The sequence below is a fragment of the Ailuropoda melanoleuca genome, chromosome 16, assembly GCF_002007445.2.
Source record: "Ailuropoda melanoleuca isolate Jingjing chromosome 16, ASM200744v2, whole genome shotgun sequence".
Taxonomy (NCBI): Eukaryota; Metazoa; Chordata; class Mammalia; order Carnivora; family Ursidae; genus Ailuropoda; species Ailuropoda melanoleuca.
Window position 1 is genome coordinate 74,983,326 of NC_048233.1, and position 13,982 is coordinate 74,997,307.

The 13,982-nt window shown below is 39.3% G+C and overlaps 1 protein-coding gene across 3 annotated transcripts in view; it reads right to left on the reverse strand.

Annotated features, from left to right (window-relative positions):
• Positions 1-13,982, reverse strand: part of CKAP5 (cytoskeleton associated protein 5) — a 102,119-nt gene that overhangs the window by 25,953 nt on the left and 62,184 nt on the right. For all 3 annotated transcript variants that reach the window (XM_034644728.1, XM_002921626.4, XM_019802159.2), the window contains 10 exons: positions 12,972-13,157; positions 12,426-12,520; positions 9,790-9,847; positions 9,573-9,698; positions 8,662-8,801; positions 8,297-8,471; positions 7,584-7,697; positions 6,434-6,562; positions 1,760-1,954; positions 1,255-1,390 (listed from right to left, as the gene is read on the reverse strand). In XM_034644728.1, the coding sequence (XP_034500619.1) occupies positions 1,255-1,390; positions 1,760-1,954; positions 6,434-6,562; positions 7,584-7,697; positions 8,297-8,471; positions 8,662-8,801; positions 9,573-9,698; positions 9,790-9,847; positions 12,426-12,520; positions 12,972-13,157 (1,354 nt within the window). The remainder of the gene's footprint in view (positions 1-1,254; positions 1,391-1,759; positions 1,955-6,433; positions 6,563-7,583; positions 7,698-8,296; positions 8,472-8,661; positions 8,802-9,572; positions 9,699-9,789; positions 9,848-12,425; positions 12,521-12,971; positions 13,158-13,982) is intronic.

The window sequence follows — 13,982 nt, forward strand, 5'->3', positions numbered from 1 at the left end:
TTTTCGGGGTGCCTGGGTGGCGCAGTCATTAAGCGTCTGCCTTCGGCTCAGGGTGTGATCCCGGCGTTCCGGGATCGAGCCCCACATCAGGCTCCTCCACTGGGAGCCTGGATCTTCCTCTCCCACTCCCCATGCTTGTGTTCCCTCTCTCGCTGGCTGTCATAAATAAATAAATAAAATAAATAAATAAATTAATTAATCTTAAAAAAACAAAACAAAACACCTTTTTTCCTAGATTGATACTTCCTTAAGGGTAGGGTCTGTCATCTTTGGTACTCAGTATTTACCATGTAGCAAGATCCCAACAGATGTTGTAATTGAATATACTTTGATACCAATAGTTTTACACATGTACAATTTCTTTTTTTTTTTTTTTAAAGATTTTATTTATTTGACAGAGATAGAGACAGCCAGAGAGAGGAGGGAACACAAGCAGGGGGAGTGGGAGAGGAAGAAGCAGGCTCACAGCGGAGGAGCCCGATGTGGGGCTCGATCCCACAACGCTGGGATCACGCCCTGAGCCGAAGGCAGACGCTTAACCACTGTGCCACCCAGGCGCCCCTACACATGTACAATTTCTAACTCTATAGCATGAATAGTTTCTATACACTAAAGAGAATAATATTTTATTTAAGTAGTAAATCCAGAGAAGAAGTGGTTACAGACTAGAGTATTATTTATACATGATGGAATTGTACCATTAGGGTGATGAAATCAAGAGTCCTCTCTAAAAGATTTGTAAATATTAGAATAAATCAGCAAACAGGCACTGCAGTAGAAGAACTCATTTGGGAATGAGGAAGAGTAATTCTATGCTGGTTTAGGCACTGATAGGCTGTCCTCGTGCCAGTCAATTAATCTTTTGGGTTTCCTCATCTCTTAATAAAGAGAATTAGACTAGATGGTCCCAGTTCCCCCTCTAACTATTATATCCAATAGCAGAAAACATATGGAAACCTTAAAAATAGGATGGAACACTCACTTCCTGGAGTATTTCAATGTGCTATTCCAAAACCCCTTTTTGAAACTGGAAACCAAATTAAGCATCTTCATACCTTCAGCACAATTCCTAGCATAAACCCTGACAAATGTTTGTGGTAGAAGGGTATAAAGAAGGAGGGAAGGAAGGAAGGAAGGCAGGAGGGCCTAGGATCTAAGCTGTTTGGAAATATGATAAGAAATGAAGGCTTCATTTCTTCTTAGAGTTCCCCTGGGCTACTTTCTTCTCCCTTAACCCTCTCAAAATAGAGTTACCTGAAGCTGGCTGGAATTTGGCTGGAGCTGACCCTCCCACTGGTTTGGAAGTTGCTTTAGCAGACGCAGCAGGCTTGGCTGGCATGTTTGCTTTGGCTTTCTCTAGCATGGCCAATACCTGATCCTTAGAAGTTGGCTAGGGAGACAACATAATAGGAGAAGTGAGAGGCCACATACATGGTACACTCATACTATGCTTACTAACAGAGCTGCTGTCAAACACATCACTGAGCTCCCAGTTTTGAAATACCCATGAGGTAAGGGAGGTGGCACACAGTGCAAGAGAAGTAACACACATTATGAAGTCACACTAAATTAGCTACCATTCTAGAAGGTCACAACTTTCGCCCCTGCAGAGTCAGGTTCTTGGGAGTTCAACATATTTTTGCTCTCATTGGGATTTCAAATGCATCTCCTAGGAGGTAACATGATCTCTTGCCTATATATACTCATGTTCAATATTTTTCTAATGGCTTTTAACAGCAGCAACCACAAGAAGTTGTACCTTTAGTTTTCCGGTAGCCTTGGCCATTTTCTCATACCCCAGATGCATCATGAAGAACGGCAAGGCATCCTGGGCCTTCTTCCGCACATCTCCATTGCGATCCTCCAGGCACGAGTAGAGATGAGGAACACAAAGGATAAGGTCTGTGGGGGTGGAACGAAGAGTCGGTAGTTTCTCAGCCAGCCAGCCCAGAAGCTGCCAAAAGAAATAAAGACCGGTTACACACTTCAAGTGGAAAGTTATTACTTATGATCTTAGGCTTAATTATTACATTAGTACCAAACACTGAATTAGTTACTATAGCTTTCCAATATAAAATCAGTACTTTTCATGGCTCAAGAACGATGCTATATATAAATGATATATGCAAAGATGACAATTTTCTTTCTTTCTTTTTTTTTTTTTTTTAAAGATCTTATTTATTTATTCGACAGAGATAGAGACAGCCAGCGAGAGAAGGAACACAAGCAGGGGGAGTGGGAGAGGAAGAAGCAGGCTCATAGCAGAGGAGCCTGATGTGGGGCTTGAGCCCATAACGCCGGGATCACGCCCTGAGCCGAAGGCAGACGCTTAACCGCTGTGCCACCCAGGCGCCCCGACAATTTTCTTTAAGATAAGGACATGGTTCTTTGGACCACACTTGGGCATTAAACTATAAAAGCTTTAATAGTTCTTAATGCATTTTACAGATGAAAACCTTTCACTTATCTTTTTAAAAAAATTCTAAGAATTACTCAGCTAGAGAAGATGCAGAACATTTATTTGATCAGGAGAGGACAAGTTCTACCAGGACTTCTGTTTTCAGCCTCATATCAACAGTTTTTCTCTATTCCTCCCAAATAATTCATATCTGTATTTATTTTTTAATTCAAGTTTTCATTGAGACAATTGTAGTCATATGGAGTTATAGGAAATAGAGATCCCATGCACTCAGTTTCCTCTAACAGTATAGCACCTTATAAAATTACACTCTAGTATCACAACCAGGATACTGATTTTGATACAATCCACTGATCCTGTTTACACTGCCCAGCTTTGCTGTTCTCATTTGTGTCTGTGTGTATATTTAGTTCTACGATTTTATCACACATGTTACTACATCTGACACCAGTCAAGATTTTAAACAGTTCCACTGCAAGGATCCCTCATGTTGCCTCCTCTATAACCACAGGCATCTCCCTTCTCCCACTCCAATCCCTGATAACTACTAATCTGTTCTCCATTTCTAAAATTTTGTCATTTCAAACATATTCCACAAATGGAATCATATGGTATGTAATCGTTTGGAGCTAGGTTTTGCCAGTCCACATAATTCCTTGGAGATTTATCTCAACTGTTGCACGTATCAGTGACTCTTCTATTGCTAAATAGTATTACCATATGGACATACAACAGTTGGTTTAACCCTGCACCTGTTGAAGAATATCTAGGCTGTTTCCCAGTTTTTGACTATCATGAATGAAGCTCCTAGGAACATTTGTGTATAGATTTTTATGCAGACATAAATTTTCACTTTTATGGAATAAATACACAAGGTCACAATTGTTGGGTCATATAGTAACTATACGTTCAGTTTTGGGATTTAAAAAAAAAAAGATTTATTTTTTGAAAGAGAGAGAGGGCATGCACACGTGGGCGTGGAGTGAAGCAGAGAGGCAGGGGGAGAGAAAGAGAGAATCCCAAACAGACTCCCCATTGAGCCCGGAGCCCAATACAGAGTTCAATCTCATGTGTCTGAGATCATGACCTGAGCTGAAATCAAGAGTTGGGACACTTAACTGAGCCACCCAGGCGCCCTCTACATGTTTAGTTTTATAAGAAACTGCCCAATTCTTTCCTCGAGTGGCTGTACCATTTTACATTTCCTCCAACAGAGCGTCCACATCCTTGCCAGCATTTGGTGTTAAAACTATCTTTTTAGGGGCGCCTGGGTGGCACAGCGGTTAAGCGTCTGCCTTCGGCTCAGGGCGTGATCCCAGCGTTGTGGGATCGAGCCCCACATCAGGCTCTTCTGCTGTGAGCCTGCTTCTTCCTCTCCCACTCCCCCTGCTTGTGTTCCCTCTCTCGCTGGCTGTCTCTATCTCTTTCAAATAAATAAATAAAATCTTTAAAAAAAAAAAACAAAAACAAAAAAAAAACTTTTTATTTCAGTAATTCTGATAGTTGTAGAGTGATATGTCACTGTAGTTTTAAATAGCATTTCCCTTATGGCTAATAACACTGAACAACTTTTATGGGCTTATTTGCCACCTGCATATCCTCTTCAGTGAAACATCTCTTCATGTCTTTTGCCCATTTTTGTTTTGTTTTTTTAAGAAGGCTCTATGCCCAACATGGAGCTCCAACTCAAGACCCTGAGATCAAGCGTCATACGCTCCACCAACTGAGCCAGCCAGGTGCCCCATCTTTTGCCCATTTTTTTTTTTTTAAAGATTTTATTTATTTATTTGACAGAGATAGAGACAGCTAGCGAGAGAGGGAACACAAGCAGGGGGAGTGGGAGAGGAAGAAGCAGGCTCATAGTAGAGGAGCCTGATGTGGCTCGATCCCGTAACGTCGGGATCACGCCCTGAGCCGAAGGCAGACGCTTAACCGCTGTGCCACCCAGGCGCCCCTGCCCATTTTTTAATTAGACTTTTTTTTCCCGTTTTGAGAATTCTTCACGTTTTAGATAACAGTTATCAGATATTGAGTTAGCAAATATTTTTTTCTGTGGTGTAGCTGCCTTTTCATCATCTTCACATGGTCTTTTGCAGAGTGAAAATTCTTAATTTTCATGAGGTCCAGTTTATCAATTTTTTCCACTGATGGGATTGTGGTTTTGGTGTCAGGTCTAAGAATTCTTTGCCTGAAGAATTTCTATATCCTGAAGATTTTCACCAATATTATCTTTAAAAGTGCTATAGTTTTGCGGTGCCTGGGTGGCTTAGTTGGTTAGTGTCCAACTCTTGATTTCGGCTCTGGTTTTGATCTCAGGGTCTTGAGTTCAAACCCCCCCTTGAAAAAATAAGTAAAATAAAAGTTCTATAGTTTTATGTTCTGCATTTAAGTCCATGATCCATTTTGAGTTAATGTTTACATAGGATGGAAGGTTTAGGTTGAGGTTTAGTGTTTTATCTACGGATGTCAAAGGCTCTAGAATCATCTGTTGAAAAGGCTAATCTTCCTACACTAAATTACTTCGGTAACTTTGTCAAAAACTACTTGATAGTATTTGTGTGGGTCTATTTCTAGGTTTTCTCTTCAGTTCCACTGACCTGGGTCTGTCCTCTGCTTCCCAACCTCTACATCAGTTTCTTGATTATATTAATAATATGTATTTGGTAGAGCAATTATTTCCATGTTTTTCTTCTTTGTCAAGATTGTTTTAGCTAGAATATAAATCTTAGAATAAGCCTGTCTTTGGCTATAAAAAAACATCCTGCAATTTTGATGGGAATTACATTAAGCCTACAGATCAATTTGGGAAGAAATGACATCTCTACTACGTTGAGTCTTCCTATCAACAACCATGGCATGTCTCTCCATCTGTTTGGGTCTTCCTTGAACTCTTTCATCAGTATTCTGTAATTTTCAATATATACATTCTGAATTTGCTTTGCTAAGTGTACATCTAAGGATTTCATTTTTTTTGGAGTAATTGTAAATGGTATTTTTTAAATTTCAATTTCTATATGTCCACTGTATTATAAAAAAACGTGATTGATTTGTGTGTGTTAATTTTGTATCCTGAAATCTTACTGAACTCATTAGTTCTAGGAGTTTACTTGTAGATTCCTTAGGATTTTCTATGTAGAACAGCCATGTCATCTGCCATTAGGGATGGTTTTGCTAATTCTTTTTCCAATTGTCTTTCATTTCTTTTTCTTGCCTCACTGTGGTGACTAGAACTTCCCATACTATGCTAATTAACAGTGGTGAAAATGGACATTGTTCCCAATCTTAGGAGGAAAGCATCCAGTCTTCCACCACTCTATATATAAGTATGACATTATCTGTAGAGGTTTTTTGTAGGTGGTCATTATTAAGCTGAGGTAATTGTCTTCTATTACTAACTTGCTCAGAGTTTTTGTCATGAACAGATGTTGGATTTTCTCAAATCCATTTTTTGTGTCAACTGACACAATTATATGGTTTTTCTTCTTTAGCCTGCTGGTATAATGAATTATACTGGATTTTTGAATGCTGAATTCTGTTTTCATGTTCTGATTAAAATCTTTTATTTTACCATTTCAGAGTTAAAGAAATGAGAAAATTTCACAGAAAGGCTAGTCCTTTAAACAATTTTACTGTTAAGGTAAGCCACCTGGGTGGCTCAGCTCTTTGAGTGACATACTCTTGATTTCGGCTCAGGTCATGATCTCAGCGTCCTGGGATCAAGCTCCGCCTCTGGGTCCTGGCTCAGCTGAAGTCTGAGAATTCTCTCCTCCTCCCTCTGCCCCTCCCCTCAGTCACGTGTGCACGTGCTCTCTCTCTCTCAGATAAACAAATCTTAAAAAAATTTTTGTTAAAAAAGTATATGAAAGGGGGGAGAAAAGAGGTACATGAGTATAAAAGCTTCAGGAATTTGGTTTCATTTTATTAACTGTTTCATAATGAAACTCATTCTATCCATACAAGCATATTTATTAGGTAGGTCCACACCTCTAAGAAGGTAACATTTGTAGTACTTACCTCTTGCCTCAAGAAAGGATTTTCCTTTTTGAGCTCTTCAGAAAGATCTTCTCCTTCTAGCCATTCCTTCATGCCTGTCTGTTCTGCCCAAGCATTCACAGTTGCTAGGGCAGCTGCCCGAACATTGTTCTAAACAGGAGAGAATTAGTAAAGATAACATCAGTTATGGTTTGGAAGTAGGGAGTGAAAAAGTTTGTTACCTTGGGAACGTGAACAATGGAGGTTTCTCTAAGGTCCATATGAACATACTTGGAATCAACTTCTCTGACACAGAATCTAGTTCTATGGTTGTACTAAAAATCCAAAGTAAAGGAGAAACAAAAAACTCCAACTGTAAGATCCTGTACTCAGTTAAATTAGGCAAAAACTGTGAACTGGGCATAAAGTATCATGTAAGGGGAATAAACTCAGTTTGTTTTCTGAAGCTCTGGGGGCTGTTATGTCCATGGTTATTTATAAAGAATGTAACTATACAGGGTTGAGAACTCCTAATAGATAGGCTGAACACTTAGTTTTCATATTAATTTGAGTTCATAGAATGAGGACTTGACATGAAAAATATTAAAATACCCCAATTCCTCACATTAAATGAATTGCACAAGAACAAAGACACATTCACATATTCAGTCTAGAGCTAAATATAAGAAGCTTGCAACTTTCGAGGAGACTGATTCTAGGACGGTGAAACTGAAGTACTAGAAGATCCTGCTCCAGCGGTTCAGGAGAACAAGGAAGAAAATAAACACATGACCCCGAAATTCACAAATGTGTTCACTCTTCCTAACAGTACTTACAATGATGTCATAATCACAACAGCCAACAGTTTCTGAGTGCACACTATATGAGACACTATCAGCTACCTTAGGTACAGATTCGTATTTAGTTCTGTAAGAATGAAATTTCACAGATAAAGAAACTCAACCTCAAAGAAGATAAATAACTTATCTAAGGGTCACGAGGCTAGTGACATAACTTTTCACCTTCACACTGCCTGCGAGGTAAAGATGTTTACTATTTTCCTCCTAATGTTCTCGTCCCTACAAAGTTTATAGTGTTTACGTGTACTTACACACACATGTAAGAATTGTTCTTAGCCCAAAAGTGTGGCTGGCCTATTCCAGAGGGAGTTATGGTCAGGAGTCAGGTTTACCTTGCTGTCTCCAAGGACTGTGATGATAGGGATGCCTAAGTTCTTCACGTGTTGCTTGATGTTTGGGCCCATGGCTCCTGCCAGTTGCTGGAGAATATTCAACGTCTGCTGCACCTGAGTGGGAAAGAGCCAACACCTTGATGCCGAAACTGGGAGCAAGCTGGGTTCCAAGTTTTCCAAGTTCGCTGCTAAGTAGTCAATGCACTAGGAAGTTTTGGGCCTACTTAAAAGCCAGGGTAGTCAGTTGGTTATGATGCTACTGAAATTAGCTTATGAATAATTTACAGTCAGTGGCCTCTCCTTTTATCATTAGTTCATAACACTGGAGTATTAGAATTTTAGACCAGAGAAGATAGTGCTTTATAAATTTAAAGTAAGTAAGGTAAAGCCTAGTTTAAGATAATCCTGACATAAAAACCCGAATTTAAAAATTAGAAATTAAGCATGCTTACGCATATAACAGTTTTATATAAGGATATTTAATATTAGAGTCCTATAAAAAGCAAATCTGAGATTCATGAAAATTTGATTAATAAACCTGCTGTTTATCAATCTGTCTTGAGGCACACTTAAGAAATTAACGGAAGTTATTTCTCGTTCAAAGCAAATAAAGTGACCACTCTTTTTTTTTTGCAGGTGAAGATTATTAAAAAGGAACTTCTTACAGGGAAGAGGGGAGGGAGAGAAAAAGAATAGGCATATGTTCTACGCACCAAGATTTTATTTGAATCATTGAGTCGACCTTTCAAGGCAGTTGGCAGTTCACCTATATTCGGCTGGATAAATTTTGCTTCATTGATAATAGCTGCCACTTCATCTAGGCCTTCTTTCCTGATCTTCCAGTTCTTGTCACCAATCTTAGACACCAACTCTGAAGTGATTTTATCACTGAAAAAGCAGAAGATATAATCCTAATCCTTAATTCCAGACTCCTAAAGAAATAATGATGTTACAGAAGTACTCTTGAATGAGGAAGAGAAGGTACTATTAAAAATCCACTATCAAAAAAAAAAAAAAGAAAGAAAGAAAGAAAGAAATTCACTTCATAAATTCAATAAACCATTTGCAACAAACCTACCTGATTTCTGTCCTCGGTAAAAGATCCACAACATCAGTGCCCACCTCATCTGGTTCATCTCCATCTTCTCCTTCGTCTGTACCACTTATGCTGTGTTTGGAAATCCCTCTGGTTGGAGCGGGTGGGCTCTGTCCCTGCATCTACACACAAACAAATCAGCGAGGCTAATGAACTTGATGAATGGTACGAGAGCAAACAAGTTAGAGAACAGGCCTATGTCAAACTTTCCTACTCCTTCATACTACTTAATATTTACACACTATATAGGGCAGAAGGAGAGACAGAATCTTAAGCAGGCTCCACATCTGGCACAGAACCTGACACAGAGCTGGATCTCACAACCCTGAGATCATGACTTGAGCGGAAATCAAGAGTCAGATGCTTAACTGACTGAGCCACCCAGGGACCCCTACACAGTACATATTTTAATTCCTACTTACATCCCAAATTTGAAACTATATGGCAAAAGGCATTTTTTCTATGAACCTACTAGAATCTGACTTTTCAATCATGAAGCTGTCTTTGACTTGGATGCCCAAGAAATATACAGCAAGTCTGCCCAAACCCAACAATTCTCATTAGAAAGTTTATTCAAGGATGGCCAAGTTTTTTTTCTTACTTAAAACAATTTTAAATGTTGATATATTTTCTGAATAGGCAATACATTAAAAATGTTTGAAATTCCAAAGGTACAAGAGGCATAAAGAGGAAAACCTCCCTTTCTATATCACAGCTAACCAGCTGTCCTCCTTGGAGCCAACAATTTCTTATGAATTCTTCCCAGGGATACTTCATGCATATAAAAGCAAACACATGTATATTCTTTGTTCTAAAGGATTAAAAGCTTAAACTTAACTAATATGAGCATTCTCAAGTCTACCAATGGACTGTATCATTTTTGGAATCTTTACCTTCTCAAATTCTGCATCTATCTGGGATAGAAGGGCAGGCTTCTCATCCTCAAAGAACATTCGCAAAGAGGGACCAACATACAGATACATTACACCAAGCAGGGTGATGGCCGAAGTCCTTACAGCCTGGCAGACAGAACAAAAAGAACTTTGCAAATGAGAACAGAACCACAAAGACGGCTGCAATGTTCCTACATATGCGGTATTATATACTCACTGGGTTTGTTGCAGCAAGAGCTGTCTTCACATTGCTAATGAAAGCTTTCACATTCAGCCTGAAAGAAATAACACCTAGAATTAAAAACAAATAAATGAAACCCTCAAAATACTCAAGAGTTTTATAAAGCCAGACTCCAGGCCTGGCTCCCTTTGGCTATGTCCCCAAGTCTCACCTAATCTCTCTCTCCACTCACTCACAGGGAATATTAAATACTGTCTACATGCCCATTACTCCTAAATCCCAGTGTTGACCTCTCTTCTGAATTCTAGATTCATATATCCATAGAGCTTTTGATAACACTTCCATTTGAATGTACAGCAGATGTCCCACATCTGTCAAGACCAAAACTCCTGACTGTCCACACCCCAAACCCAAATGCTGTTCTTCCCAGTCTTTCCTACCTCAGTAAAGAGCCACATTATTCTTCCATTTGCTTAGGCCATCGTTGACTCCTCTCTTTCCTATGCCCAGTATCCTGTTCACATCTTTCAAATACATTTTTTTTTTAAAGATTTTATTTATTTATTGGCAGAGAGAGACAGCAAAGGAGGGAACACAAGCAGGGGGAACTGGAGAGGGAGAAGCAGGCTCCCCACTGAGCAGGGAGCCCGACTCGGGGATCGATCCCAGGACGCTGGGATCATGACCTGAGCCGAAGGCAGATGCTTAACCGACTGAGCCACCCAGACGCCCCTCAAATACATTGAGTCCTAATACTTCCATCTCTACAAACTATGTCCAAACCATTATATTTTCTTATAGGAGTATTATAATAGCTTACTAACTAGTCTCTTTGATCTTCATTATCTATTTGGACTATGGTCCAAATGATCCTATTACTCTTCTGCTTAAAACCATCTAATGGATTCCAACTTATTTAAAACTCTGCGGCCCAATGTGACCTGGCCCAGTTCTTTCTCCCATATTATTTCCTCCCACTCCCTACCCCCCCAACTCATTCCCTCTACTACCTTNGGAACACAGCAGGGGAGTGGGAGAGGAAGAAGCAGGCTCATAGCACAGGAGCCTGATGTGGGGCTCGATCCCCCAACGCCGGATCACGCCCTGAGCCGAAGGCAGACGCCCAACGACTGCGCCACCCAGGCGCCCCACTCCTCGCTATTTTTATGTATTTTTAAGATTTTATTTATTTTATTTCAGAGAGCGAGAAAGCATGTGCATGATGGGGAGGGGCAGAGGGAGGTGAGAATCTCAAGCAGACTCCCCACTGAGCACAGAACCCAACACTGAGCTTGATCTCACAACCCCGAGACCATGACCTGAGACCCAGAGGCAGACACTTAACTGACTGAGCCACCCAGGTGCCTCCACACAATTGTGTCTTTGCTTGAGTGTCACTTGAATGACAACTTCTAGAGCAGAATTTCTTTATTTGGTAGAATGTAGAAAACTATTTTGGGCTTTTATTTTTTTTAAGATTTTATTTATTTGAGACAGGGAGAGAGAGTACATGCAGGGTGAGGGACAGAGGGACAAGTATACTCTCTGAGGAGTGAGGAGCCTGATGTAGGGCTCGATCCCAGGACCCTAAGATCATGACCTGAGCCGAAGTCAGACGCTTAACTGACTGAGCCACCCAGACGCCCCTAGAAAACTATTTTGAAAGATGTTAAGAGGAACGTTGTAAAAAACAGCACGGCACAGGGAAAGGCAACACAGTATAGCAGTTACAGTATTTTCTCTTGGAACCAGAATGCCTGGATTCAAATCTTGGCTTTGCCACTTCAGAACTGTGACTTGGCCAGATTACTCAAGCTCTCTGTGCCCCAGTTTCCACATGTATAAAATGGGAATAACAATACCTCACGTGGTTTTTATGAGAATTAAATGAATTATTTAAAAAGTGCCTGGCGATAGGGGCGCCTGGGTGGCTTCTTGCCAAGATGAGATAACAGAAGATGACTATACCCTCCAACCTGAAATGACTAAAACATCTGACATAGTATATTAAATAAGAGTTTTCAAGAGGCACCTGGGTGGCTCAGTCAATTAAGTGTCTGTCTTCAGCTCAGGTCATGACCGGGGTCCTAGGATCGAGCCCCAGTTCGGGCTCCCTATTCCTGCTCTCTCTTGCTATCTTTGTTGCTATCTCTTCTCTCTCTTCTCTCAAATAAATAAATAAAATCTTAAAAAAAAAAAAAAGTGCCTGGCATAAAGTAAGCCCTATAAAATTTTGTTAAATAAAGAAATGTGTTCAATACTCAAACAATTTCAGGAAACAGTGGGTTAATAAACAAAGTTAGGCAAGCTTCTCTGTTGCATGACCTTGAGAGACTTTAATTCATCAACATGCATAATAGGTCTCTAAACAAATGTGATCATATGTAGTAATTTCCAAATATATTTGACTAGAAATCCTTGGAAATGGCTTTTCTGAGGGATAGTTGACACTTAAGGAAAAATAACTTAGTTCTAATGTTAGTGGACCTGAAAATGCAGGAGCATGAGCCAATACAGACTCCTGAGGAACAAAGGCAGTTTTGTTTTATGTAAATTAGTCGACCTAGCCCTGGTGTCTCAGAAATAGCAGAGATAGCTACAGCAGATAGAATCACCAATTAGAGATAGGCACAATATTTAATTATTTTGTACCTGATTTCTTTCTGACTTACCCAGAAAAACCAAATTCTTTGATTGCATTTGATAGCCAATTCAGGGTTTCTGATTGATTCTTGGGATTCTTTTGTGAGAAAGCCATTGACATAACCTGAAGCAAAAGAGGGGAAAAAACAAAAACAAGCATGTGTTTTTTCTCATATTTCTCACAGAAATATAGTATGGCATAAAGGCAGGAGTGGATTAAGCATGGTTTTTCCGACCTTGATAGAACTGCAAGAATGCCTTAGGAATGACATATTTAACTTACACAAGAAAATGAGGAAAGTGACAGTAGTATTAAAAGCATTCTGGACTTTACAACTTTTCATTAGTGATCACTCTGAATTATAATGTCTTAAGAGAAAATCACTCTCATCTTTTAATAGAATATTCTTGGCCAAGATAAATTCTAATTATCAGCCACAGCATATTATTAGAGGTAAAGATAAAAATGCAGGATATAAAAATGGTTTGACTTGAGAAGAAAAGAACTACAGTTTCATTACTAAGCTTAAATTAAAATTTGGGAAAAGCTAGGGAGAGAGAGCTCTGTCACTAACCTGTTCAGCTGTCCATGGCAACACGCAGGCTTCAGCTATTGCTGTCATAGCTTCTTTTGCGTTGTTCCCACATTTCACATCTCCAATCTTATCCACAAGACCATCCAAAACAATCTGAGCAGAAGTTTTGGAAAAATTCCCCTTCTGTGCAATCAGAGCAACTATGTGAAGCTTCATCTGCATCACCTGAACAAGGATAAAGAGTCATAAAGTTAGGAGGAAGCTAAAGACACGATTTACTGATTTTTATGGCAGCCTGAAGATTTAACAGAGACAACTGAGAACATGACCAAACTAAAAATGACAATATTATTAATTTACTTAATTTATTTTTTAAGTAATCTCTACATCCAACATGAGGCTCAAACTCATGACCCTGGGATCAAGAACCTCATGCTCTACCGACTGAGCTGGCCAGATGCCCTTAAAAATGACAATTTTAAACAAAGAAGAAAAATAATTTTTATGCTTGTTATCAATTAAAATAGCTAATTGACAGCAAGAGAGAAAAAACCCCAAATTCAATGTTTTAAAATATTAACAGGCAATGTTAGTACATGAAAAGTTTATGAACTGAAAAAAGTTTCTCTATTCTCCTCTTCTTACAATTATTTGCATATAGTACTGAATACACACCTTGAGATACATAATAAATGACCAAACTAACTGCATAACTCAAGAGTTCCCACTAATGCTGCCCACAAAAAACTATAACCCTCATGGACACACACACATAACAGAACTTGACAGATTTAAAGAACTTGTAGATTTTTAAGCAGAACAATGAAGAAGATCTGAAAACAATATAAGGATGTTAATGTGATGGCGGCAGATGTATGGCTCCTGGAGCCTCTTTGCCCTTCAATATTTCTCCTATTTGAATATTTAAATAACAGGAGTTGGTGAGGAGCTACAGAAATTAGAATTCTCTTGTACTACTGGTATGAATATAAAATGGTGAAGCCACATTGGAAAACAGTTTGGCAGTTCTTCAAAAAGTTAAACATAGTT